Raw genomic sequence first — 26,509 nt, 5'->3', positions numbered from 1 at the left:
AGCACTAATGGGCAAACAGGAGCTCAGACAATTTTGGAACAAAGTGAGGTCCCTTGGTAACCTTAGTTGACAAAGTGTGATTCCTGAAAAATACTGATTTTTTAGCTTTATTTCAAGGAAAATGAAGCAAAACTATGAGGATGATGAAAAAGTGATCTCAGTTTGATCTTAGTTCACTTTCTCATTCTTTCTTTCCTTCCTTCATTCTTTCCTTTGTTAGAGAGAGATCACAAGCAGGGGAAGAGGCAGGCAGAGGGAGAAGCAGGCTCCCCCAGGGCAAGGAGCTGGCTGTGAGACTCCATCCCAGGACCCTGGGATCATGACCCGGGCTGAAGGCAGGTGCTTAGCCGACTGAACCACCCAGGCATTCTGTTCACTTTATTTCATCTCCCTATATAGCTGGAAAAGAAACCACATTCAGAAAAAGGAATATTCGGCCTTCCATATACTTGATGGTAGTTTATTCCAGCATACATAAAATCTTACTTTCAGCAATTTATTCGTGTATATTCTACTTATTCTTTGGGGGAAAAGAGATACTGAGTAACTCTTGCTATTTCAGACAGGTACCATGTATCATGTCATTGAAGGCTGAGGTAGAGGATAGGTATGATTTTTTGGCTTCCCCAAATCTGGATTTTACCCCGAGCCTCCATTATTTTGTTTGCAGTTTTGTGAATTCTTGGGACATCAGAGAACGGTAGCAAAATATTATTATAAAATCGCATATCAATGCTAAATATTGGTATGTAGGACTTTAGAATTCTTTTTGCCATCAGATGATAAATTTTCACCCTACAAGGAGAAAAACTCCAAATTCCAGAGGTTACTGATTGTCCGTCCCATAAAGTGTATTTCACTTTCTCAAAATAATGTGCTGCTAAAAGATTTTTCTAAATCATTTTATCTGATTTACATTCCTTTTATTTTTTTAAAAAAATATTTTATTAGAGAGAGAGAGAGAGAGTATGAGTTGGGAGAGAAGCAAAGGGAGAGGGAGAAGCAGGATCCCTGCTGAGCAGGAAGGACTTAAGGCTCCATTCCAGGACCAGAGCTGAAGGCAGATGCTTATGCGCCACTGAGCCACCCAGGCGCCCTGTGATTTGTATTCCTTTTAAACATGTATAAAATGAGAAAAAGATCCTTTATGGAAAAAGGAAATTGGCTGTAAGGAAAAATGAAATTATTGTAGAAATGCCAAAAAATGTCATATAGCTCGATTATACTTTTCTGATTGAAAGATTACATTTTTGTTAAAAAATAATCTGAAGTTTGGACACCTAATTTCACAAAAGAAAATTTCCTGGTCATGATATGGAATGTGCGCATGTACTTTAATACTCTTGATTCATGAGAGAGTTCTATTTTTTACTCTTGTACAGGTTAGCTCAGTGTGGTTGGATAAAAGACAAGTCCCCCTCTCCGAAGATAGTTAGACATTCTGTAACCAGCAACATCATTTGCTGTATATTAATATGCATAATGCCACTTGCTATTTTAAGCATTTTGTTCTTAATGCTGATTTTTGGGATGGTTTTAGATGGTCATACCAGAGAATGAAAGATAATACATATAAGATGAAAGATGATGCATATAAAACACTGGTTATTAAGACAAGATAGTATACATTTATGTGATGTAAATCTGCTTTCAAATTTTACCTTTGAGTACTAACCTGATTCCTGGCTTGCACATACCCTTTCCAAAATATATTTTGAATTAAGATATTGTGTACAAAATAAAGGAGTTAGGAAAAGTCTTTTCTGATCATCTGGAAGATTTATCAGGTTTCTTATAGTCTACTTAATACTTATTAAATCCATGTTATTCTTACATAAACATTTTAAAGACCAGGGAACGAAGAGTAAGAATAATTACTTCCTATTTAAAAAAGAGGCAGTGGTGCCTGGGTGGTACAGTGGATTAAGTGTCATGGTTTAGGCTCAGGTCGTGATCTCAGGGTGGTGAGATCAAGCCTGGAGTTGGGCTCACGCTCATTGTGAAGTCTGCTTGAGATTCTCTTCCTCTCCCTCTGGCCCTCCTGCTTGTGCTCTTTCTCCTAAAATAAATAAATAAATCTTTAAAAAAATAAGAAAGAGGAGGCAGATTCATTTTCTTTAAACTATAGTGTTAGTAGTAATGGGAATACAGCAAAGTAGTAATCCCTTTTATTTTGATGATTTATATATTTACATATCTAGCTCTATACATACATATAAATATTAATATAATTTTTTAGATAATAATGGAAATCCATGAATTTAAAAGCATCAAGACCACTTGAGAATGAAAAATGGTCTAAAAATAATTACTTGCAGAGGGATAGCTCTGACCACAGGCATCTAGTAAACAGAATAGTTTTAATGAGTACTACAAATGTAAAAGGATTATCCAAAGTCCATTTCAAACCTTGAGGGTAGGAATAATTTATTTTTGACATTTGTGTGCAGATTTATTTTGATTTTCTGTGCATAAGAATGAGAAAAACTGTAAGAAATAATTAGGCAACTTGATATTTGTTCCAACATTTGTCCCAGATTATTTTAGGCACGGCTAGAAAGTGGGATGTATTTTGGAAAGAGTATGAGAAAAGAAATATGCTGTAGGTAACATAATATACCTTATTTTCTGTCCCTATTAAGACTTGATAAACAGTTTAAAACACATAATCTATTTTTTTGCAAATCAGTCATGAAAACTTCCTCATCCATGAAAATTCATCCGAGTTATCAGTGGCAAAAACTAAAAGACATTTTACTTTGTGATATGGCTGACTCAATTAAGGGCACTTATGTTTAAGCTTTTGGCTGTTTATCCTGACTTTTTAGGACTTGACAGGGAACATAAATGGGAAATAGTAGTTTGTAATGTGAGACAGGTTAGGAAGGGGAGAATGGTATTCAGAATTTGTTTTTTTAAACACAATTTTGGTGATTACTTATTTTTTATTAATTTCAAGCATTTTAAATTTTAGCTTTTGCCCCTTTTTCATAAATGATGCTGTAAGTGTAGCATTACAGCTACACTACATTCCATATTCCTGATCATGATTTTAAAAATTCTGCAGTTTTACTTGTTTCTTTCTAGTCTTCATACTCAACTTAGGCATAGGTGCATTGCATTTATCTGCAAGTGTTCAGAAGGCTGATAAGTAGTAGAAAGTACAACCTCCATTTTTACCTCTTGTCATGCTGTGCTGTCTTTCAAGTTCATTATTCTCTCAATTCTCATGTTGCCTTTCTGAACACTCTAGTTCACACATAGAAAAGCAGTAGTTGGGTGGGCTATGTGGATACTGCTGGGATTTCTACTATTCCTGCCTTCAGGGCTACTGTGGTGGTGAAAGTGGAAGGAATTTGTACAAACTCAGAGCTGCTGGTATTCTCAGAGTTTTTCAGTGGTGTGGTTGTTGCAGTGTTATGTTTCCAGTTATTCCCAAATAATATGAAAAATCATTAGTTAATATTGGTTAATGAAGTGTTTAAACATTTACATAAAACATTTCTTTTTAAAAATATTTATTTATTTAACAGCACAAACAAGAGGAGCAGCAGGCAGGGGGACAGGGAGAAACAGGCTCCCCACTGAGTGAGGAGCCCAATGTGGGACTAGGACCCTGGGATCATGACTTGAGCCGAAGGCAGATGCTTAACTGACTGAGCCACCCAGGTGCCCCTACATAAAACATTTCTAATGTGTTGAATTTAATATTAGCTAATTCTCTATTATTCATATGAAGTACTAAAAAACGGAGTATTTTAAATGAATGTAATGTTTAAGAGTAGTAACATTTGGAATACTGTGAAGTTTCATTCCTACAGAATGAAACCAGTATAGTGATTCCTCAGATACATGATGACCTCTTTGGTTTGCAAATACATTTTTTAAAGGTTTCTTTCTGCTGCATATTCATATTGATTTCTTTGCAGAGACATATCAGTTTATAATCCCTGCATCTTTATCATTTTAGAAATAGGTACAATGATGATGAAAAAGAAATCTATGCTTACCTTACATGATTCTGAACTATGAAACATTTGATATATTAAAAATAATTTTGTATTTGGTTGACACTCAACATTGAGTTAATTATACCTTAACTCCACTCCAATATAGAATATAGTATCTTAGATTTTCCATGATTCATTTAGCATAAACTAAGAAAAATTTTCTTTTGATGTTATTTTCTTACTTGGGCTAGAGACTAGTTTAGACAACAAAATATTTATTGTTGCATAGCCACAGACTTCTTTTCTGAGAATGCTAAGCTTTGGAGAAATAAAAATATAACCATTTAGCGATAAAATATGCAAACATTTTGGAACATAAGATTAGTGCTTTGCATTTTCCTTCCCTACTTCTGTGTATACCAACATTCAAGCACTCTGCTATAAATGCTATCCCTCTGATAGGGAATAAAGTGAAATATCTGACAGCCAGTTTTTCCTCCTCTTAGCCTTTTATTAGCCAGGGATACAGGGAAAAGAAATAGAAGATAGAGCCTTGCTCTTGAGGAGTTCAGTCTTGGGTAGAGACAAATGAAACATAATTAGTATGCAATTAATGCGATCAGTGTAAAGCTGATGTATGTATGAACTATTAATCTGTTTTTTTAACTCTTTGACCAAAATTGTTTGCAGAAAGGAAGCAGAGGCTAAGTGATAGAATCTTTATATTTAAAAAAAATAGACATACACATATGCCCCCTTCCTCCCCAGATGGTAAGTAACATGGTATTTGGAGGATTTTTTTTTTTTTTTTTTAGGGATCACTAACTGGTTTTAGGATCATTTAGATTAGCACTTTCTACTGACGCCTGGGCTTTTCATCCCTTAGTGTGGAAACTAAGATAGGATGGAAACTATTTTGAGGTGGGACTGGTGATCATTTACAAGGAAGGTAGCTAACTGAGGGTAATTGTTGGTTGGGATGCTGAAGCCAGAACTCCAGAAGAGTTGCTGAAACAGAAATATCCCTCTGATAAACAGGTTGGAAAAGGTTAGTATTCTTTTAATAAAACAGCACAAATCATTCCTCTTGAAAAATATCTATTACCTTATCCCGAGAACAGTGTTTGATTTGGATTAGTCACTGTGAATTCAAACAAAACTGAACATGTTAAAGTAATTTAGGCCACATTAGATTATGGGTAGATGATGTCTGGCTGTAAATACAATATACATAAAAAATACTAAATATTATTTTAGTTAAACTATGTAGTGGGGTTCTTTTGGGACTGAGTAGGAAAGCATTTGCCTCCCATTCAATTTTGTAATGTAGATAATAATATATTAACTCCCATATTTGACCTCATAATTCATGTTTTCATATTTCTAGGCCAGAGAGAAGAATTCCTTGCTATCAAGTTCTCATCAACAAGTCAAATGGAATTAGGAGATCCTCGACCTACATTCCTGAGGACATAACAATAATTATGGGATATGAAGTACAGCATCTTAAAGTTATAAACTATTTTTTCAGGTCTTATTAATTTATGTTGAACTAAAATTAACTGTCAAGTAAGAACACTGATACTTAAAGGTAAATTGCTACTATAAAAAAAATGTAACCTTTGCCATGTAATGGAATAGAATCCTAAATTTTATCAGTAATATTAAGAATATTTACTTAATAGTATTTCCTTTTACAAAGGTGCTTGGAGTATAGTGGATCTGTTTCAGATATCCTAATGGGAATTTTTTTTTTTTTTTTCAGAAAACAGCAATTATAATTCGCTGCTTTCTGAAAAGATTTTTTAAAAAGGGGGAGGTTCACAAGAAAGAAATTTTTTCAGGGTTAGGTTTGGAATAGGCTTATTCTAGCAGCCTTTGTGGTACATGCCCCCTGAGTCATTGTGAGACTGAATTATATGCCATGTGTCAAAAATTAAACTGCCACCAATTGACAACTAAAATTTGATACCCTTCATCTTGAGAAGTTGGGATGTTATACATAATCCAGGCCAGTCCTTGAAGGATTTTTTTTCTCTTAGCCACTTCACAGAATTGCAGGACTGCCCAATTTATAGGCTTTTTTTTTTTTTTTTTGGAAGCACCATCTTTAAAAAAATCCTGTAAATTCTAAAAAGTGTTCGGTAACTTAACATTTATTTTTAGGTATTTCATGCTAAGCTGAAAACCCTCTTTACCAAATAAGATGAAACCAAAATATAATGAAGCTACAGCTAAGAAAAATCTACCCATATAATGAAATTTTTATTGAGTATAAATATTGTTTCCTTGGTATTCAGCCCCAATATACTTTTCTACCCAACTGGATAAATCAAAGCTAAAATATATTTTATCTCTTTTTTTGGAAATAAAAAACATATCTTAAACTGATTTTGTGATAATATCTTTAATATAACTATTTAAAAATCCATCTTAATGGAAGACTTGGAAGAGCCAACTTTTAGTTTAGTTGGGTTGACAGTAATCAAAAAATGTGGTTGCTATAATGGCTACTATTTATTGACTGACAGCTGTGGTATGGTAGGCATTATTCTCATGGTCTTGTATTTATCAATTTTAATCCTTAGAGTAATACTGAAAGGTAGGTATTTAGCCTCATTTTTTTGGTGAGGAAAGAGAAGCTTAATGATATCAAAGTGCCTTGCTTGCTAAATTCACACGTCTGGTAAATTTGCTCAGAAGATATTTGAGAGCCTACTCTTTGTTGGCCCTGACACTACGTCAGGTTTGAGAATGCAGCTATGAACAAGATAAGATCTTCATTCTAAAGCAGCTTACACTCCTTTAGTAATAAAGCTGTAAAGTCTGAATTTGAACACAGGGTGTCAGATCCTAAAGCTTTTCTTCTTAGCTTTCACTTTCCCTCCTGCCACGGACCCTACAGAGGAGATGGATAAAACTATTTCAGTGCCACTTAAGGAAGTGGGCGGGGATATAAACTACATACTGGAGCGTGTGGTAGGAAAATAATATTGGTATAGGAGGATGGAGATAGGTCAGAGGAAAAACCCTAGGGCCCATACCTCTGTGGTGGGGAATGGGAAACCTGTGCTGCCTAACAGTTCTGGTTGATGATCACTTGCAGATAATGTGCCATGCAACAGGAATGTCAGGTACTTGCTGCTACATCTCAAACAGCCTGAAGGTATTATCGCAAGTGTAGAACCCTACACTGTGCAACACAGTAGCCATTAAACCACTTCAAGTACTTAAAATGGTATCTAGTACAATAAAGGAACTGAATTTTAAATTTTTAAAAAATTTAATTTGAAAATTGCTACCTGAAATTGCTTCTTGATGTAGAGTTACTAGCTCTTTTAATCTTGTTTGGAACTTGCATGTATGAATCTAGTTTTTCAACTACATTTTAGGAAATAAATACAGATCAGGTATTTCTGATGAAAATTTAGTATATGAATTAAGATGTTATGATGTAAACTATAAATTTTGAAAACTTAGTATAAAAAATAGAAATTATTTTTAAAATAATTATTTTAAAAATATTGATTATATACTGAAATAATAATATTTTGGACACCTTAGATTAAATATTAAACTTAGTTTCAACTGCTTTTTTATTTTTTATATTTTACTTTTTTAAATATATATCTCCTAAGTAATTCTAAATTACATATGTGGCTTGCATTTATTTGTATTGGAAAGTGCTGGTATAATCAAAGGAGCCTGGTGAAGAGGATCTGGTTTATATATTTTATTCCTGGCATCAAAATATTTTCCTAGTATACCTCACTACCCTTTTATCAAAAGTTATGTATTCCTTGTCATTAAGACTGCCAATATTTATTCCTGTAGTAGAAATATAAAAATTTCTTATACATGACTTATATTGTCAGTATATAATTGTGCACATATAACATATTTATTTTCAGAGTATTTGCCATAATAAGTTCTTTGTCAAAGATTTTATTTATTTATTTGTCAGAGAGAGAGAGCGAGAGAGAGACAGTGAGCAAGCGAGCACAAGCAGGCAGAGAGGCAGACAGAGGCAGAGAGAGAAGCAGGCTCCCTGCTGAGCAAGGAGCAGATGCGACTCAATTCCCGGACCCTGGGACCATGACCTGAGCTGAAGGCAGTGGCTTAACCAACTAAGCCCCCAGGCGCCCCCCCATAGTAAGTTTTTAAAAATGGAAAGTAAACCTAGGTATTTGTGGAACTATATTCAAGAACTGACAGATTTGGGGGAGAAATACTTTATAGAATATACAATATATATTTTCAGGACAAAGCAAACATAAAAAGTATAAAAATAAAATGATACAAACAATATATTTTAGTTGGAATTTCAGAGGTTTTTTCTTTTCTTCTCTTTGCCCTTTACTTCAAAAGTTATAAATACTTTTGAAGCAGCATGTATTGTTGCACTTTTGATTTTTTGTTGTACGGTTAATGAACCTGAGAGTCTGGATGACTGGAGATCATCTATCTGGCCTTCCCATTCTTTTGTTTCTTCTTCTTTGATTAATAAAGGTTTTCCTAGAGTTTGGCCAACAACGTTACAGACTTCTTGAGCTTTGTGCCGTGCGTTCTCAACAGCAACAAGACAGGCTTTTCGTCTTGGGAATTAAATGCAGACATTATTAATATGACATTCAATGAACTCTAACACTGAATAGTTTTAATTGGTAATTTAGTTAAAGATGTACTTAACTTACCGAAGATTCTCAACAGAACTTGGAGTATGATAGAACTGGGGTTGGCTGATGACAACAGAGCTATCTAACTTTTCAATAAGAAAGTTACAAATATTTTGCATTTTTCCAAATTCAGTAAATGTAATGCAGACCTGTAAATGAAATGACACTTGAAATTATTTTCATGGTTGATGCATTCTTTCAAAATTTTCTCTAAATGTGAGTAAAAGAAGTAAAGCCAGATAATAATGAGGTCATTTTATAATATGTGACAGATAAGCCTACTTGACCCTTACAACTAAATTACATTTTATTGAATTTTTTTAAAGTAGTGTCTCAACTTTTCAACATATGAAATTCAGCTGTAATAACTAATGATCTTGTCTGTTAATTCTAATATCTACATTGGTTCTGGATGGGTTTGATTCTTTTATCCTTATTGTGAGCTTTATTTCCATGCTATTTTGCATGCAAGGCAATCTGTAAATTAACTTTATGGGAGGTATTGGATATTCTTGTATTTCTATAAATACTGATCTCTTTAGGTTTGCTTTTAAGATTTACTGGCTCAGTTGGCTGGACCTCTGCCTTTGGCTGGGGTCATGATTCCAGGGTCCTGGGATGAAGCCCCGCATCAGGCTCCCTGCTCAGTGGGGAGTCTGCTTTTCCCTCTGCCTCTCCCCCTACCCCGCAGCCCATGTTAGCTCCCTCTCTTGCTTGCTTGCTCTCAAAGAAATTAAAAAAACAAACAAACAAAAAACCTGTTAGGTGGGATTAGAGTAATGTTCAATCTGGCACTAATTATTACCCCCTGATGAGTATAGAGAAGTGTCTATACTCCACCTCATGCCCTATTAATCAAGATTTTCTAGTCTGGCCGGTGTTGTACCTCAGCCTTATATGAACCCCAAACACTGTTTCCTCTAATTTTGGGGGTGACTTTTTTTCTAGCCTCTGGTCATTTCTGTGCATGTATGTGCTAGTGAGTATTTTGCTGAATACTTGAGGGAATGGGGGAGGTGTTCCCTCTGTAGTTCTCTAAAGACCTCTCTTTGTGTAGCCCTCGACTCTCCTACAAACTCTCTAGCCGTCTTGTTTGGGCTCTCAATTCCACTTCCTCAATACAAGGAGTTTGCCAGGCTCTGTGTGGTTTCCCTTCCCTGGGAAGGTGCCTGGACACTCTTAACACAGCAATATGGACATGGTAGGACTCCCCCCCCCCCTGCAAGATTTTATTTATTTGAGAGAGAGAGAGAACGAGTTGGGGGAGGGACAGAGGGGGAGCGGGAAGCAGGCTCTCAGCTGAGCAGGAAGACCAACACTGCACCCTGCATGGGGCTGGATCCCAGGATCATGACCTGAGCCAAAGGCAGATTCTTTTTTTTTTTTTAAAGGTTTTATTTATTTGACAGAGAGAGATCATAAGTAGGCAGAGAGGCAGGCAAAGAAAGAGAGGGAAGCAGGCTCCAAGCCTAGCAGGGAGCCCAATGCAGGGCACGATCTCAGGACCCTGAGATCATGACACGAGCCGAAGGCAGAGGCTTTAACCCACTGAGCCACCCAGGCACCCCCAGAGGCAGATTCTTAAGTGACTGAGCCACCCAAGCACACCAACATGATAGGACCTTTTGTTTCTTTTTTCTCAGGGATCACTGTGTTTCACTTCCTTATAATCACTCTTTGAAAAGCACTCTTTCACATACTTTGTACATTTTTTGGTTTCAGGTGGGAAGGTAAATCTGGTTCATGTTATTCTATCTCAGCCAGAAGCAGAAGTCTTGTCTGTCTTTTTAAGAGAAGTCTTTTAAGTATTTTTTTTTTTTAAATTATGGTATCAGTCAAAATATCAATCTATTAGTCAAAAATCAATATCCCCAGCCTCATCCAGGTTGCTAGTTTTTAACCTCTGAATAGTTAAAAATTTTGCCTTTCCTTCCTGGTTGAAAAATCAAAGTTCCAAAATGCCCGTAGACTACCTTTAATAATAGATACAGGGGGCTTCTGGGTGGCTCTTAGGTTTAGGTCATGATCTCAGGGTTGTGAGATTGAGCCCCTTACCAGCTCTGTGCTCAGTAGAGAGTCTGCTTGAAGATTATCTCCCTCTGCCTCCTCTGCCGCTTGTGCTCTCTCTTTCTCACTCTCAAATAATCTTTAAAAAACAATGAAAAATAAAGGGATGCCTAAGTAGCTCAGTTGGTTAAGCATGTGACTCGATTTTGGCTCAGGTCATGATATCAGGGTTGTGAGATTAAGATTCTCTCTCCCCTTCTGTCCCCTCACCACTTGTGTGCTCACTCTCCCTAAAAAAAAAAGAAAAAAAAAGACAATATAATACTTTTCTGCATTTGTATAGTGTATGGAAAAAATCCTGTCTCTTGTTGCTATATTTAACCTGTAAGAGTGTCACAGAGGCACTGTATATACACTTCATTACATGTTATGAAATATAGCAAGATTTACAGTGCCTCTGTGGAGTTGGAAGGTAACTAAATTTGAGAGGTTTTGAGAGTTCAAAGGGTTTCTTTGCATGCAGATTAAAGTGATTGAGCATAACAGGTTCCAAGTATCAACAAAAGCAATTCTTTGCTACATAAGTGTCCTTGAATTAAATTTTTTTTTTTTTAAGATTTATTTTAGAGTGAGAGAGTGAACAAATGTGGGGGAGGAGCAGGATAGGGAGCCAGAAACTTAGCAGACTCCCTGTTGAGCTCAGAATCTGATGCAGGGTTTGATCTCAAGAAACGGAGATAATGACCTGAGTAGAAACTAAGAGTCGGACATTTACTGACTGCGACACAGGGCCTTGAAATAAATTTTATTTAAAAAAAAATTTCCAATTTCTACTCTGACAGCTTAAAATGAAAACAGTGTTTATAAATATATACCTGCTTTGCTATGAAACATACTGAATCTTTTGTATGCATCCTTGGTATTCTTTGCTATTTTAAAAAAAAAAAGTAGTAGTATATGGAAGGAAGGACAGTGAAAATTCCTAAGCAGTTTTCAGAAAAGATACTGGTTCTTTTTTTTTTTTTTCAATTCCCTACCACCCCTAATTATCTGAGGCAAATCTAATCCCACAGAATCAGGTTTAACATGTGGTACTTACCTGCTCTATGTCTAGACATAACTGGAAAATCTATCTGTTGAGATCAGTTTCAGAGTTGCCCAGACACAATTTACTCTGCCCTGCATCCTTCTTATCACTACCATGACTTACAAAGTTAGCAGATGAGCTTTTAGAGCTACATCTACATTGTTGAACAGACTATCAGCTCTTTGTCTTTGTCCCAAAGCACGGACAAACTATAGTTTAGGAATGTGTGGGTAAAATGATTAGCAAGAAGTAAATTAGTAGAAAAAAAACTGTATTCTGCTTTTTCTAACAGTTTAAGAACTGCTTTAAGCCTTCCAATGCCCTGAACTTCTTTTAAATTCAGTAATGTGGTGTATAATCAATACACAGCTAGGTAGAAATCCAAGTTAATGAGGCAGAGTCACTTTATTAAAGAATAGAGGTGTTGCATCACAATATTTAAAAAGAGGTATTCAGGATAAAAAACTTTCAATCTATCTCATACATTGCAGATAAAAAATTTCAAGATAAATTCATATATCATATTCAAAATCCTCTATATGTTTCTTCAGGGCAAAATAATGTGATTACAAATCTACACACATATATAGATTTTACATACTATCTTGTACTAGCTATATTAAATTATAAAACAGACTGAGACATAAATGCTTCCCATCTCTTTGGTCAAGAAGAATCATTAGTTTAGAAATTTTAGTACTGGGGCGCCTGGGTGGCTCAATGGTTAAGCCGCTGCCTTCGGCTCGGGTCATGATCTCAGGGTCCTGGGATCGAGCCCCGAATCGGGCTCTCTGCTCAGCAGGGAGCCTGCTTCCTCCTCTCTCTCTGCCTGCCTCTCTGCCTGCTTGTGATCTCTCTCTGTCAAATAAATAAATAAAATCTTTAAACAAAAAAAAAAAAAAAAGAAAGAAATTTTAGTACTGAAAAAGAAACTGAACTCCAAAATAGGTGGTGGGTTTTTTTCCTGTTTTTTTAAGTAAACTCTACCCCCTAACATGGAGCTCAAATTCATGATCCCAAGTCAAGGGCTGCGTGCTCTGCTGACTCAGCCAGCCAGATACCCCGAAAATAGGAGATTTTAAGTGCTTTCAATGAATTTGTCTATTAGATAAGTAAAATCTGTTTATTAAAAATTTCTGCAAACGAGACTTCTGAATTATTGCTACTCTCAATTACCATAAAAAAAAAAAAACAACCAGGCCAAAGTCCTCTTTAAAAATACTTTGAGTTCTAATTTCCAAAAAAAGTACAGCAGATAACACTGAACAAACTGCATGTAGTAGGGTAGATGCTTTTCAATTCTAAGCAGGATTCTAGAACAGATTATTTTAAAAATTAGTTTGTAAGAAATTAGAAAAGAAAGAAAAAAGGTTTCTGTGAGAAGGAAAGAAGACAAGGCCCTTTGTTCTATCATTTGTTATATCATTTTGTTCTATTGCCACAGGCCTCAAATACTTTGCATATTTTCTTTTGTCATTTTGCCACAATCTGTTCTTATCTTCCCTCTTTAAATCTTCACTGCTTTCTTAGTCCTGTCTCTGAAGAAAAGAATACAAACCTTTCTCATTTTAATGGTTCTGGAACAATAAAATAAGAACACAGGAACTAAAGACTGTAAGTCTTATAAGGTTCTCTAAGTATTGAGTTTCTTGATGAGATATTAAGTAGAAAACAATCTGACTTTTGACTTTGCTTTTATTCCTGAGAGCGAAGTTCACCAACTCAATGCTTCTCTTCTAAACTATCTTCCGAACCACTGCCAAATTATTTCTATCCAAAGGCTAATCTATTGAGGATGTAGATTTGAGATTAAGAACAAGTCATCATGTGCTAAACTTGACTTCCTAGGTGGCAAGTTATCAGAGAAATACTACAGAAATAAAGTATTTATATTTTACTTATTTAAATAAATCTTAGGATATACTGACATATAGTCTTCATGGCAACATTGTTGGTTAGTGTCATAGTTGATTAATGCTACTTAATATTTTTATTAATTACACAGATGGGTACACAGATGATCAGATCAGCAGGTGACAGAAAGCTGGCAGGATGGACTATAAACCCTGCTTGATAAAATCAAGATCCAAAAAGATCCTAACAGGCTGGAAATACAGGTTAAATCTAGTGGATAAAATTTTACAGAGATAAATTTAAACACATTTCATTTTGAAATAGCAATAACAAAGTATAAAATAAGAGAAATTTGACTTAAAATCAGCATGTGAGAAAGTTCAGTTAATTGTAATTACTAATTAGGCCTGTGAGCTCAAAAGAAGGTTAACACTGTGATGCGAGTATAAGAAGTTCAGTCTTAAACATTCTAGGATAAAGAAGATAATCATCCTTCTCTACTACTTATTGGCTAAATCACAATTAGGACACTATAGCTGCAGGTGCTTTAGATGGAAATTAGCTCAATAAAGAGTTTGTCTTACTATAAGAAATGACTAAAGAAACTGAGGAGTCTTACCCCTGGAGAAGAAAAAAGTAGCATCAACATGCTACTGAACCTCAAGTATCTATCTGAAGGAACAAGTTTAGTCTTTTGTTCTTGGAGAGGTGCATAATGGAGGAATACTAGTAAGTCAATTCTGGCTTAATGTTATAAAATACTGTATTGATTAGATGTCTGAAAATGGAAGAAACTTTTTATATTCATGCACTTACATAATTTCTAATTTTCGGTATTATCTTTAAAATAAAGAGAGGGTAGGTGGGAGTTTAAAATAAAGAGAGGGTAGGTGGGAGTTTAGATAAAGAATCTCTGAAGTCCCTTTCAGGATGAAAATTTTAGTTATTATGTAATGTTCTACCATCTGATCTTACTTTATATATTTAACTGTCCATGAGAATATTAGTATGTTAGACATTATTTTGTACATTGTGACCCCTGGTCTCCACTGACTGCAGATGGCAGGATATAAGAATTCTGGCTATTGAGGAACTCTATACAAAATATAATCAGATTCTCTGAGGAAACTGAGTACATGACGTTAAGAAGTAAGTATAGCAGAAGGAAGATGAGCAGTGTTTAGCCAAGTCCTCATTTAGTCATGTTCTTCTAGCAAAACAAGCAGCTCTAATGCATTTTCTGTAACTGCACAGTGAGTCCCTAAAACAACTCAATCTGAAAAACATGCCAGTTTTCCATGAAGCCTGTCTGTGCATTTGCTGGGGTCATTCTTTTTCCTCCTTACTCCCTGGTGTTACCCTCACAATAAACCCAATTTACTTAAGATAATCTGAGCCAATGAACATTCACTATAGCCTGAAATCCTGACAGGCAGTAACTACTGGAGGAGTTCCAGAGTAACTCCCGGCTTTTGATCTCCATAATATGGAATCTTACTACTCTGTTCTATCCCCTGTTGTGATTTTTTTTTTTTTTTGGACATCTAATCTCTTCTGTGAATATCACCCAAAAAAGTCCCAAACTGAAAACCTATTTTAAGAAAACAATTGATATGAGACAATGATATCATAGTGTATATAATAAAAATCATTAAAAATTATATTAAAACTTTTCACATCTGAGAAGTTTCATAACTCTCTTTTTTAATAACTCCCTTTTTAAAAAACTATAGTTGGCATACATGTCACATTAGTTTCAGGTACACAACACAGTGATTGAGCAAATCTATACTTTTTTTTTTAAAGATTTTAAGTAATCTCTACACCCAACATGGGGCTAGAACTTATCAACACCAAGATGGAGAGTCACATGCTCCACCAACCAACCCAGCCGGCCCGGTGCCCCAGCAAGTCTATACTTTGGGCTCTGCTCACCAGAAGTGTGTGTGGCTACCATCTGTCACCATACAACACTGTTACACTACTACTGACTGTATGCCCTATGCTGTACCTTTCATTTGTGACTTAGTCATTCCATAACTGGAAGACTATACCTCTCACTCCCCACTCCCTCACCCATTTTGTCCATTCCCTCAGACCCCTTTCAACTTGTTTTGAAAGATACTTTTTAGTCCCAACTACTATAAAATAAATTTTGTCATGTGGATTCCTAAAATTATCATGAGTAATTTAAAAATTCCTTGAGATAGTTCAATTAATTGATAATCTTAAGTGGTGAAATCACAAAACTATTAAATTAAGTACTGGAACAACAATGTTTGTAAAAATTACTATCTCAAAGAGGTAAGAAGCCAGGATTCTAATTTCCATTCTAATTCTTGCAACAGTCTTTGAGAAGTCTGAGCCCAAGTTATCCTTAATACTAGAAAAATAATCTATTATCTGCCTGAAGGACAGATGATTTCTCGAGAAATTTCCTACCTCTAACGTAAAGGTTATCTGACTAGATCAATAAGAGTCCACTCTAACTCCATTCTTGTTTGCTTCCTGTGACAGGAGGCAGTATGGACCTAGCACCTATCCTAAGATGTTTGGAAGCTGAAACAACAGCTGTCCTATAACCTAACCACAGCTATACATACTCTAATTTCATGAAATCCTGATCATAAAAATCTATAAAGATAAGTAAAAAGTATAGGCAGTAGTAGGAACTAAATGTTATCAGTGAGTGCACAAAAAATATTTTGTTCTTTCTAATCTGGGCAAAGGTTGAGTGCTTTTTATTTTATTACTTTTAAAATTATTTTAAAGATTTTATTTTAGTTTTAAAGATTTTATTTGAGAGAGAAAGAGAGAGGATAAGCAAGAGGAGAGGGAGAGGGGGAGGGACAAATAGACTCCCTGGTGAGGACAGAGCCCAACATGGGCTTGGGGCTCCATCACAGAATCCTGAGATCATGACCTGAGCTAAGTCAGACACTTAACTGACTGAGCCACCTAGATGCCCCTTAAAGATTTTATTTTTATTCTGTACACTCAATGTGGGGCATGAACTCACAACCCCCAGCATCAAGAGTTGACAGATCTACTAAGCCAACAGGTACCCCAAGTGGTTTTTATTTTTGAAGACTTATTCATTTTAGAGAGTGTGAATGCACATGTGGAGAGGGAGAGAATCTCAGACTCCTTAGTGAACACAGAACCCGAAGTGGAACTCATCTCATGACCCTGAGTTTATGACCTGAGGCAAAATCAAGAGTCCGATGCTTAACCAACTGAGCCACAAAGGAGCCCACAAGTGGTTTTATTTTTAAATAAAATAAAATTGCATTACAAAAGAAAAGAATGTTGAAAGTGTTTTAATCCTTATGTTTATTAATTTACTTTTTATCTGAGAAGAAATTTCTCTCCTATAGTGTTTCCTGCTTACAAAGTGATAATTTTATTACAATTTTATTAGGTGGCAATTAACTGCCACTTCCTCCTTACTATTTTTATTCCATTTCAAAATTATTTCTCACAAATAAATCTCATTAAAATTTATTTTAAAAGTTCACACAGGGGCACCTGGCTGGCTCAGTGGGAAGAGCATGTGACTCTTGATCTTGAGGTCCTGAGTTCAAGCCCCATGTTGGTTGTAGAGATTACTAAAAAAAAATAAGTAAACAAAAAAACTCCACAGATATTAATACCAAGAGTGATTTTGAGAAAAATAATCTTTTATTAATACCATGAGAAGAATTTCTCCTGTATCTTTCAAGTACAAAAATAAATGCAAATTGTTCCCACAAAGTCATGCTGTTTCCAATTATTTGTCATGATAAGTACATACCTCTGCTTCCATGTGATAAGCATTTTCCATTCTTCTAAAATCCTTTGTCACAGTTACATTTTCTGCCTGAAGCAGAAAGTACAAGAGTATGATTACTAACGGTTTGGCTACTAAATGCAGTGACTCTAAAACATAAAGTAGAAACCTGAACTTACTAAAATCAGAATGACAAAGTATGTGGAAAGAACTGGTTTGCTTCATGTTTAAAACTTTCCTAAAAGTTACATAAAATAAATTCAAAGTCTATAAATATTTGCTGAAAATTTCATAATCGTCACTTCATTTGTAGTAATTTTTACATTAGTACACAAAGTAGGAACTTAAGAGTGGTATACAAATGAGGAATTATTTGTACATAAAGCATTCTGAATGTTACAGGGGTATGTCTGCTGATCATGCTAAATAAACCTAAATTTGTTTCAGTGTGGTTATATTCCTGGTAATGAGAAAATATGAGATTTTTCTGCTTAACTATAGGGTAATGGTTCCCAAGGTAGAAGGAAATTTTGCTCCCCAGGGAAATTTGTTAATGTCTGGAGGTATATTCGGTTGTTAAAATGGGTTAGGGGAGTACACTAATGTGATGTAGTAACTAGGCAGTGAATAAATGCTCCTGTTTACCAGGAACCAAGGAGGTTCCTGAGATATGGGACTATCAGTTGCAAAACTGGGACAGTCCTAGGTAAATTAGGACAAGTTGGTCACCTGATGGGTAGGGGCCAGGAATATAGCTAAATATTCTACAGTGCAGAGGACCATCCCCATAACAAAGAATTGTTTTCGATGAGGATGTTAAAAATAATGTTGAGATTGGGAAATCCTGCGATATCGGCTACAAACTAAAAAATACTAAAATATACCGGCCTAGTCCATTAAGTTTTCCCAATTACGCTCCTGGGAAGCTATTTTATATCCAAATATAAAGAGCCAATTTTAAAACACAAAACAGTCAGTATAAGAATAACTAAAGTTATGAAGGTAGACATTCTGAATAGATACAAAAAACCATGCTATGGCAGGAGTAAAATTAAAAAGGATAAACATGAAGAAAGTCATAAAACCTCACAGAAAAAATGCTTGAGTAAATGTACCAGGACACAATATTATAAAATCGGCAATTCTCCTGAAATTAATACATAAACAGTGCAAAATATGAACAGAAGTTTTATTTGGACTGCAGAATTTTATACTGTCTGGATTTTCTGACTGTGTCTTCATGTTGTCATTTAACATATCCCTCAAAGACAGGAAATCTTTTTAGTAGAAAAGTAATGAGAGAAGTTGCCCTACAAATGTTTTGCAAAGATATAATTACCAAGATGTAATTAAATAATGTGGTACTAATGAAAAGAACTAGTATTCTGAAACTGATCCAAGAATGTCTGGATTGCAAATATAATACCAGTAACATTTCAAATCAGTAGGCATAAGCAGCAGTATGGAATCCTTGTGTCATACATTCTACCTCTACTTTTTCTACGTAGCAACTTTGTGGTTCAAGGTAAATAATCATAGGTCTAAACCATTCAGGATTATCACACCTAACTTGCTACAAGATTATGGTTAAAAATAGGCAGAAATCCAATCGAAGCTAATTAGTATATGCCATTTCTCTGGCCACAAGGACAAATTTAGGTTGTCAATTTGCATTGAACTACAGGAGTATGTTCATATATATGTATATGCAAATATATATACATATATCTATGTGTGTGTGTGTGTGTGTGTGTGTATATATATATATATATATATATATATATATATATATATTCATTGAGAGAGAGCACAGACAGAAGCAGGGGGAGAGGCAGAAGCAGACTCCTTGCTGAGCAAGGAGCCCAAAGTAGGTGGAGGCTCCACCCAGGAACTCAGGATCATGAACTGAGCCAAAGGTAGACGCTTAACTGACTGAGCCACCCAGGCACCCAGGAATATTTGTTTTTATGTGGTTGTGGAAAATGAGAACTATTGTCTTTCTTGTTATGGTACAGTATGTGGTGTAAGGCTTGGAAATGTTGCAGCTGTTTTGGTATCATGCAGGAAGCTGCAGGAAAGCCAGGAGAGCTGCATCAAAATAGAGTCTTGACCACTACATACTTAAAGGGCATATTACCGATTTAAGATTATGTAAAGCAATACTTTTAAATTTTTATTAATTTAAAATTTTTTTTAATACTTTTTATTTTCAAGGCAATTTGAGTTAGGTTCTTGCACAAGCAGTAAGGGATAAGACCTCATACATGATTTCAGTATAGCAACTTAACCATTTAGGAGAAAATAAAACCTTTTTTTCCTTATACCAAAATAAATTCTAACATAGCAAATATTTAGTGTAGTATAAAGGGTCCCTATAGGTTCCAGGAAATATTAGTTAATGGTTATATAACCTTAAGCTTTGGAAGGACCCAATAAGTGTTACACCAAGGGCAAGAGACCTACAGAAAAGATTAATGAATTTGACAAAATAAAACTTAAAAATTTTGAATGTTCAATACTGTAAAAAGTTATATGGCAAAGATAAAATTGGGAAAATTTTTGCAATACATAAAAGAATTACTGATAATCTTAATTTTAACGTTCTCTTAATCTTGAAAAAGAACAAAGCTAGAGGTATCACAACCCCAGATATCAAAATATACTACAAAGCAGCAGTAATCAGAATAGTAAATACTGGCACAAAAATAGACACATAGATGAATGAAATGGAAGAGAGAGCTCAGTAATAATCCCACACTTATATGGCCTATGACAATTAACTAATCTATGACAAAGGATACAAGAATATACAGTGGGAAAAAGGCAGTCTCTTCAACAGATGGTGCTGGGAAACCTGGACAGCTACATGCAAAAGAATGAAACTGTACCAGTTTCTCATACCATACATAAAAGTAAACTCAAAATGGATTAAAGACCTAAACGTAAGACTTAAAACCATAAAATTCCTAGAAGAAAACCCAGGCAATAACTTTTCTTACATAGTCATAGACACATTTTTCTAGGTCTGTCTCTTCTGGCAAGGAAAACAAAAGCAAAATTAAGCTATTGATACTACAAGAAAATCAAAAGCTTTTACACAGGGAAGGAAACCATCAATAAAACAAAAAGGCAGTCTACTGAGTGGGAAAAGATAATTTGCAAATGATATATCCATAAGGGGTTAATATCAAAAACAGATAAAGAATTTATACAACTCAGCACCACAAAAACAAATAATTCAATTAAAAAATGGGCAGAGGACCCGAATAGACATTCTTCCAAAGAAGGTATAGCGATGGCCAACAGACACATGAAAAGATGCTCATCACTCATCTCAGGGAAATGCAAATTAAAACCGCAATGAGATATCACCTCATATCTGTCAGAACGACTAAAACAGAAAACACAAGAAATAACAAATGTTAGTGAGGATGTGGAGAAAAACGAACCCTTGTACACGACTGTTGAGACTGCAAACTGGTCTCAAACAAACAATACGGTGGTTCCTCAAAAAGTTAGAATTACCATATGATCAGTGTAATTCCACTACTAGGTATTTACCCAAAGAAGACAAAAACACTAATTAAAAAAGATGTCTGCATCCTTATGTTTATTGTAGCATTATTTATAATAGCTAAGATATGGAAGTAACCTAAGTGTTCATCTATAGGTGAATGGATAAAGAAGATGTGAGACTGGGGCTCCTGGGTGGCTCAGTTGTTAAGCATCTGCCTTTGGCTCAGGTTATGATCCCAGGATCCTGGAATCCTCTGCTGTGTGGGGAGCCTGCTTCTCTCTCTCCCACTCCCTCTGCTGTGTTCCCTGTCTCACTGGGTCTCTCTCTGTCAAATAAATAAATAAAATCTTAGAAAAAAAAAAAGTGAGACAGACATTCAGACACACACACACACTGGACTATTAGTCATAAAAAAGGAATGAAATCTTGCCATTTTTAACAATATGGATGTATGTAGAGTACATACTGCTAAGTAATAAGTCAGCCAGAAGACAAATACCATATGATTATACTCATATGTAGAACTTAAAAAAAAAGCAAATGAACAAACAAAAAGAGACCAGAAAAGATTCTTAACTGCAGAGAACAAACCGACGGTTGCCAGAGGGAAGAGTGGAGTAGGATATAGATTGTTAAAGGGGATTAGGAGTATAATTATCTTGATGAGCATTGAGAAATGAACAGAATTATTGAATCCTTATACTGTACAGCTGAAATTAATTTTTTAGAAGTTCCCATAAATTAATGGACAAAGTATTATGAATTGGCAATTTACATGAAAAAAGCTTAATCTCAAATGTAAAAAAATACACTTGATCTTAGCCAAAAGGCCGAGAAGCGATCAAATGTAAAAAAATAAAACACAGAAAATGACAGTAACTTTTTTTGACTACTGAATTGGCAAAATTAAAAAAGAAAATAATACTGACTATGCCAAGAATATGTTTGTAGTGAAGATGTAAACTTTTCTCCTAGACTGTAATTTTTTAATTTTTAGATTTTAGATTTAATTTAAATTAAATTAAATTAATTTTTAATTTAATTTTTAAAAGTATGTGTAAGCAAGGAATTCATGTCCAAAAAACATATTTAAAAAACGTATAAATACCTAACAACAAGGAAAATAATTTTGTCACCATTTTTAATAATTAAAGACTGAAGCCAACTCATATGATATGTTCAATCTATTCCTACTACTTCCGATCTTCATTTGAATGCCCCCAGAAATGGACTCTGAGACAAGGATGTCAGTACAGGCAGTTAACTTTTAAGATGATCCCAAGAAACACTACTACAGGGGAATGAGAGGTGAAACAAAAGGAAAGCAAGCCATTAAAGTATGCATTTGTCAAGCAGTCACCACTGTGGGCAACTGGAACTTATTCCTGCAGAGAAACTCTGGGAACCAGGGCAGAACACATGCTTCAGTTATCCTGCCCAAGGGGTAAGGTCTCTCTCCACTCACTTCTCTCAGTTGTTAGTTGAAGGCTTCTAGAGCTTGAGAGGGGTTGTTAATTCTTTAGCACTACTGGCTGGCCCACTTGTAGGTGGAGCCAGGAAAAACTGCATCCGGAAAAACTGGCAAGGAATTCACAAGTGTTGGCAGATGGAAGTTGGGCCTGTATGCACACAAATGTGAAGTGCCAAGGGATACAAGTGTGGGATATCAATAGCATCTGTTACAACCCCTACTTAAAACTCAGTCACCCATTGCCAAGACAATAAAGCAGCAACATATTGGTTAAGAGCAAGAGTTTGAGGTCAAAATTCTTGACTGGAGTCTAAACTCTGCCACTTCCTACCTGTATGACCTTGGGCAAGCTACCTGCCAATAATCACTCTGATCTTGAGAGTTCTCATCTATAAACAGCAACTGAAATGCCAGTCTCATGTGGTGGGAATGAGTATGAAATGAGATAACATTTGCAAAAGGTCTAGCAATTAAACAGGTGGGTTTTTTTTTTTTTAATCCCAGTAATATCCAAACTCCTCAATATAGCAAACAACGCCTTCATCCATGTTCTGTCTACAGCTTTCTTCTTCAGTCTCCTCCATTTTCCCCATCTAGTCCTGTGTCCTAGCCATAATGCACTGCATATAGAGCTCAGAACACACATACTTGCTGCATTCTAGTGTGTAACTGGAATGCTTTCCTTTCACTGTTCAAGATCTGACACGAGAGTCACTTCCATTATGAAACCTTTCTGGAATCCCTCAAGTAAAATGAACATTATTACCTCTCTTACTCTACTGAATTGTCTCAGGTACATATTTTCTTCACAGCACTTATTATATATTAGTCTATTCCTATCATAAGACTCCTTCAGCACAGTGACTAAGTTTTACTCATTCTCTACTTTAGGTGCCCAGCAACATGAATCTATTACATATTTATTGAAAAAAAAAATTATGAGCCTATGGAGGGAACATACAAACCAGAAAGCAAAATAATTACAGATCATATTAAGTGCTATTTTAAAATAAGCAGTGATAGGAAATGCTTAAAAAATGTTTGATGGTTGAATAAGTAAATACTGCTTAGAACTTTAAAACATTTTTCCATGAAAACAACACTACAAACGAGGGTATGCCTTCACATGTGAAACTACATATGATCATAAAATTATCTATAATAGAGTTGAATAGTTTATTTAGGGCCTCATTTTTTTCTTTTAGTCATTCAAAAACCACTTTTTGAGTATATATTATGTGAGGTGTAAAAAGCATCAAGCATGGGTTCAAACCATTGAACCCATGAATGCAAAGCAAGTGATAGAAAATGGTCCAAGCTCTGGAGAAGTTTGGAATATGAAGGAGACACCAGTAAAGCAACAGTTAAAATATAGAATGGTAAGTTTTATTACAAGTAGGGAATGGAACATGTTCCTCACTTGTAATAATGGAACTAGCAAAGGCTAGTGTTATGCTAGAAAAGGAATGCCAAGGAGGTGAGCTTGGCTGGTTCTTAAAGGAAAAAATGGGAGTCAGCTAGTCAAGGAGGGCAGAGAGATGACAGAAAATGAGAGAATTAGGGTCCATCTATTAAGCAAAGGAATGTGGAATATGAGGAGACCTGTAAGTAGGGGAGTGATGTTTAAAAATCCAAAACTCCAAAGTCTAAAATGAATAAAGACTTTGTGAAAACCCATTATAATTCATTCTGAAAAGTAGCATAATTGATTTTTTTTAAAGATTTTATTTATTTATTTGAGAGAGAATGAGTGAGAGAGAACATGAGAGAGGAGAAGGTCAGAGGGAGAAGCCGACTCCCCAAGGAGCTGGGAGCCCGATGAGGGACTCAATCCTGGAAGTCCAGGATCATGACCTGAGCCAAAGGCAGCTGCTCAACCAACTGAACCACCCAGGCGCCCGCATAATTGATTTTTTGCATTTTCTACTGAACAAATAATCTCCATGACTGCATACTTAATTGGGAGATTACTGACCTTCTATGTCTTGAACACTGAACCCAAATATAATTATTAAATTATATTATTAAATATAATTATTAATTCAGATGTAGTAATTTATTGCTTTACATATTAGAAGTTACAGCCATGTGAACTTGATATACATTTTGTGTAAATAAATTAGGAATTAGTCATATGCAAACAGGACTGCAGCACTAGTAACAGTTTTATGAAAATTTTCTACATAGTAAACCATTTAATTCACGTTATTTATAATTAGCATTTGAATTCTTGTATCTTTTTTTAAAAGATTTTATTTATTTATTTGATAGTGAGAGAGAGGATGAGAGAAGGAACGCAAGCAGGTGGAGTGGGAGGAGAAGAAGGCTTCTCACTGAGGTGGGAGCCTGATGCTGGGCTGGACCCCAGGACGCTGGGATCATGACCCGAGCTGAAAGCAGACACTTAACCACTGAGCCACCCAGGCACCCCTGAATTCTTTCAAACTGTCATTGAGGCATCTTTTCCAAATGACTTTTTAAATAATTCTATGTTTGTAAATGCAGTACAAATATATTTTTCCTTAAAATAAAGACTTGCTTTTGGGCCTGTGTCATGTCTAACAATAGACAAGAAGCACTTTTATGAACTTGGTGTTATCCTGGATAAATCAAAACTCTGGCCTTTTGAGTTCCACTGTGTAGAATGAAGGAAATGAGTTGATCCGTTCTGTGGTTTCTAATTTTCTTGTATTCTAATTATCTGGCGCCAGCTATGGTTAGAACAAATAGAGATTTTAGTTTCAAAAAGACAAAAGTTCAAATACCGCCCTGGCTGAAATTGAGAGCATGATTTAACGTCTTTAAATCGAACTAGGGGTATTAAAACCTTACAGAGCTGTCGTTCAGATTACATAAAGCTGGTTCATTTTTTTCTTCTTATAAGTCGAGTCGAGGTAAGATGTATTCAGTGTTTGGTTCATGGACATCTCTGGTAAGTACAGGTATTTCATTCATGTGGCATCCACAATATACTGGCTCAGCTGTCTTGAAAGTTAAAACTAAAATAACTTCAGAATTTTTTTTTTTTTTTTTTGTCTATATAAAAGGATAATGGATGCCACTTTCCTACCCACGTTACTGTTTGCGAAAAATACTGAAGAGCCACTCCACGCGAAGCTTAACACGGTTAGGAGAGACCAGGCCGAGTTTTCCCGCCCTTGGTCATCGCATAGTGCAGAATCAAAACAAAGAATGATTTACATCTGGAGTGTCCAGTCTAACAGTTCCTATCAAGGTTAAGAACAAAATCACGGCGGCAAATACCGCCCCATAAAAACCTACTCGATTTGCCTTCTTGCATTTTAAAAGTCAATGGGGGGAATAACAACTTTGGTGGCCGAAGTGTCACTCCGCCAGGTACTGGCGCTTTCGAATACCAGAGAGACCAACGCGCCCCAGGCTCTGAAGCCCCTCCCCACCTCCTCCTGGCTCCAGGGGCCGCCGGGGCCGCACCTCCGCCTCGGGTGTTTACGGTCGGTCCCGTGGCCTCCCCTGCGAAGCTCTCACCTGCAGGCCCTGCTGCTGGAGGCTCTGCGTGATGTAGTCTAGGCGGCGGCACACGCTCTTCTTGGCCTCAGCCGCCGTCTCCTTGGTGCTGCTCACTAACACCGCCACCTGCGCCCGGTCTGGGCTGGCGGAAAGCTCCGCGGTGCCGCTTACGTGCACCTCACGAGTCGCAGTTTGGGTCTGTGCTGAGGAGAGCGGGCGGCGGAAGCCGGGCAGCAACTCACTGCCCGAGACCACATTGTTCTCCCGGCCCCGGTCAGCCCAAGGAACCAGTTCCACGAACACCCGCGACTGAGGGGCCTGTAGCAACGACATAGTGAAGGTAGCTATGTTTCCATAGCAACGCAGAGCCTACGGCGGCCGAAGGAGCCCAAGTGTTCCAGGGCTTTCTTGAGCGCGGCGCAAAGGATTCCGGGATGGGCTTGGGAGCCCGAGTTTTTTGAGTCGGAGCTGTGAGTAGGTTTTTGCCGTACCTCCTTTACCTGGTGTTGGCTGGGCACGTCCTTATAGTTTTAAGCGTGTTTACCTAAGGTTTTCAAAGACCATAGTGAGTTTTCCCTTTGAGAGCTCCGCCTCTCCACGCCCACCGCCCGCGTCTGACCCTCTGACTAGCTGACGGCCAGGGAAGCTCCAGGGAGGCCCGGCGGGGCAGAGCCGGACTGCGTTTGTAC

General features: G+C 36.3%; 1 protein-coding gene, 1 long non-coding RNA gene and 1 pseudogene across 3 annotated transcripts in view; 1 reads left to right on the top strand and 2 right to left on the bottom strand.

Moving 5' to 3' along the window:
• Nucleotides 1-7,875: 7,875 nt before the first annotated feature.
• Nucleotides 7,876-26,253, bottom strand: IRAK1BP1 (interleukin 1 receptor associated kinase 1 binding protein 1). 2 transcript variants are annotated; one of them, XM_059400968.1, is made up of 4 exons: nucleotides 25,839-26,253; nucleotides 17,368-17,433; nucleotides 8,645-8,775; nucleotides 7,876-8,545 (listed from the first exon to the last, which is right to left on the bottom strand). In XM_059400968.1, the coding sequence occupies exons 1-4, from the start codon at nucleotides 26,151-26,153 to the stop codon at nucleotides 8,275-8,277; spliced, it is 783 nt and encodes a 260-aa protein (XP_059256951.1). In that variant the 5' UTR covers nucleotides 26,154-26,253; the 3' UTR covers nucleotides 7,876-8,274. The 2 variants fall into 2 exon arrangements, with proteins under 2 accessions (XP_059256951.1, XP_059256952.1); XM_059400969.1 differs by lacking the exon at nucleotides 17,368-17,433.
• Nucleotides 21,587-21,702, bottom strand: LOC132018914 (U2 spliceosomal RNA; annotated as a pseudogene).
• Nucleotides 26,238-26,509, top strand: part of LOC132018250 (uncharacterized) — a 97,461-nt gene continuing 97,189 nt past the window's right edge. The window contains exon 1 of the long non-coding RNA XR_009404482.1: nucleotides 26,238-26,290. This is a non-coding gene — a long non-coding RNA (uncharacterized LOC132018250). The remainder of the gene's footprint in view (nucleotides 26,291-26,509) is intronic.

Source organism: Mustela nigripes, chromosome 5, assembly GCF_022355385.1.
Source record: "Mustela nigripes isolate SB6536 chromosome 5, MUSNIG.SB6536, whole genome shotgun sequence".
NCBI classification, from domain to species: domain Eukaryota; kingdom Metazoa; phylum Chordata; class Mammalia; order Carnivora; family Mustelidae; genus Mustela; species Mustela nigripes.
The sequence above is the reverse complement of the archived record's forward strand: the minus strand, read 5'-3'. Positions and strand labels throughout refer to the sequence as shown.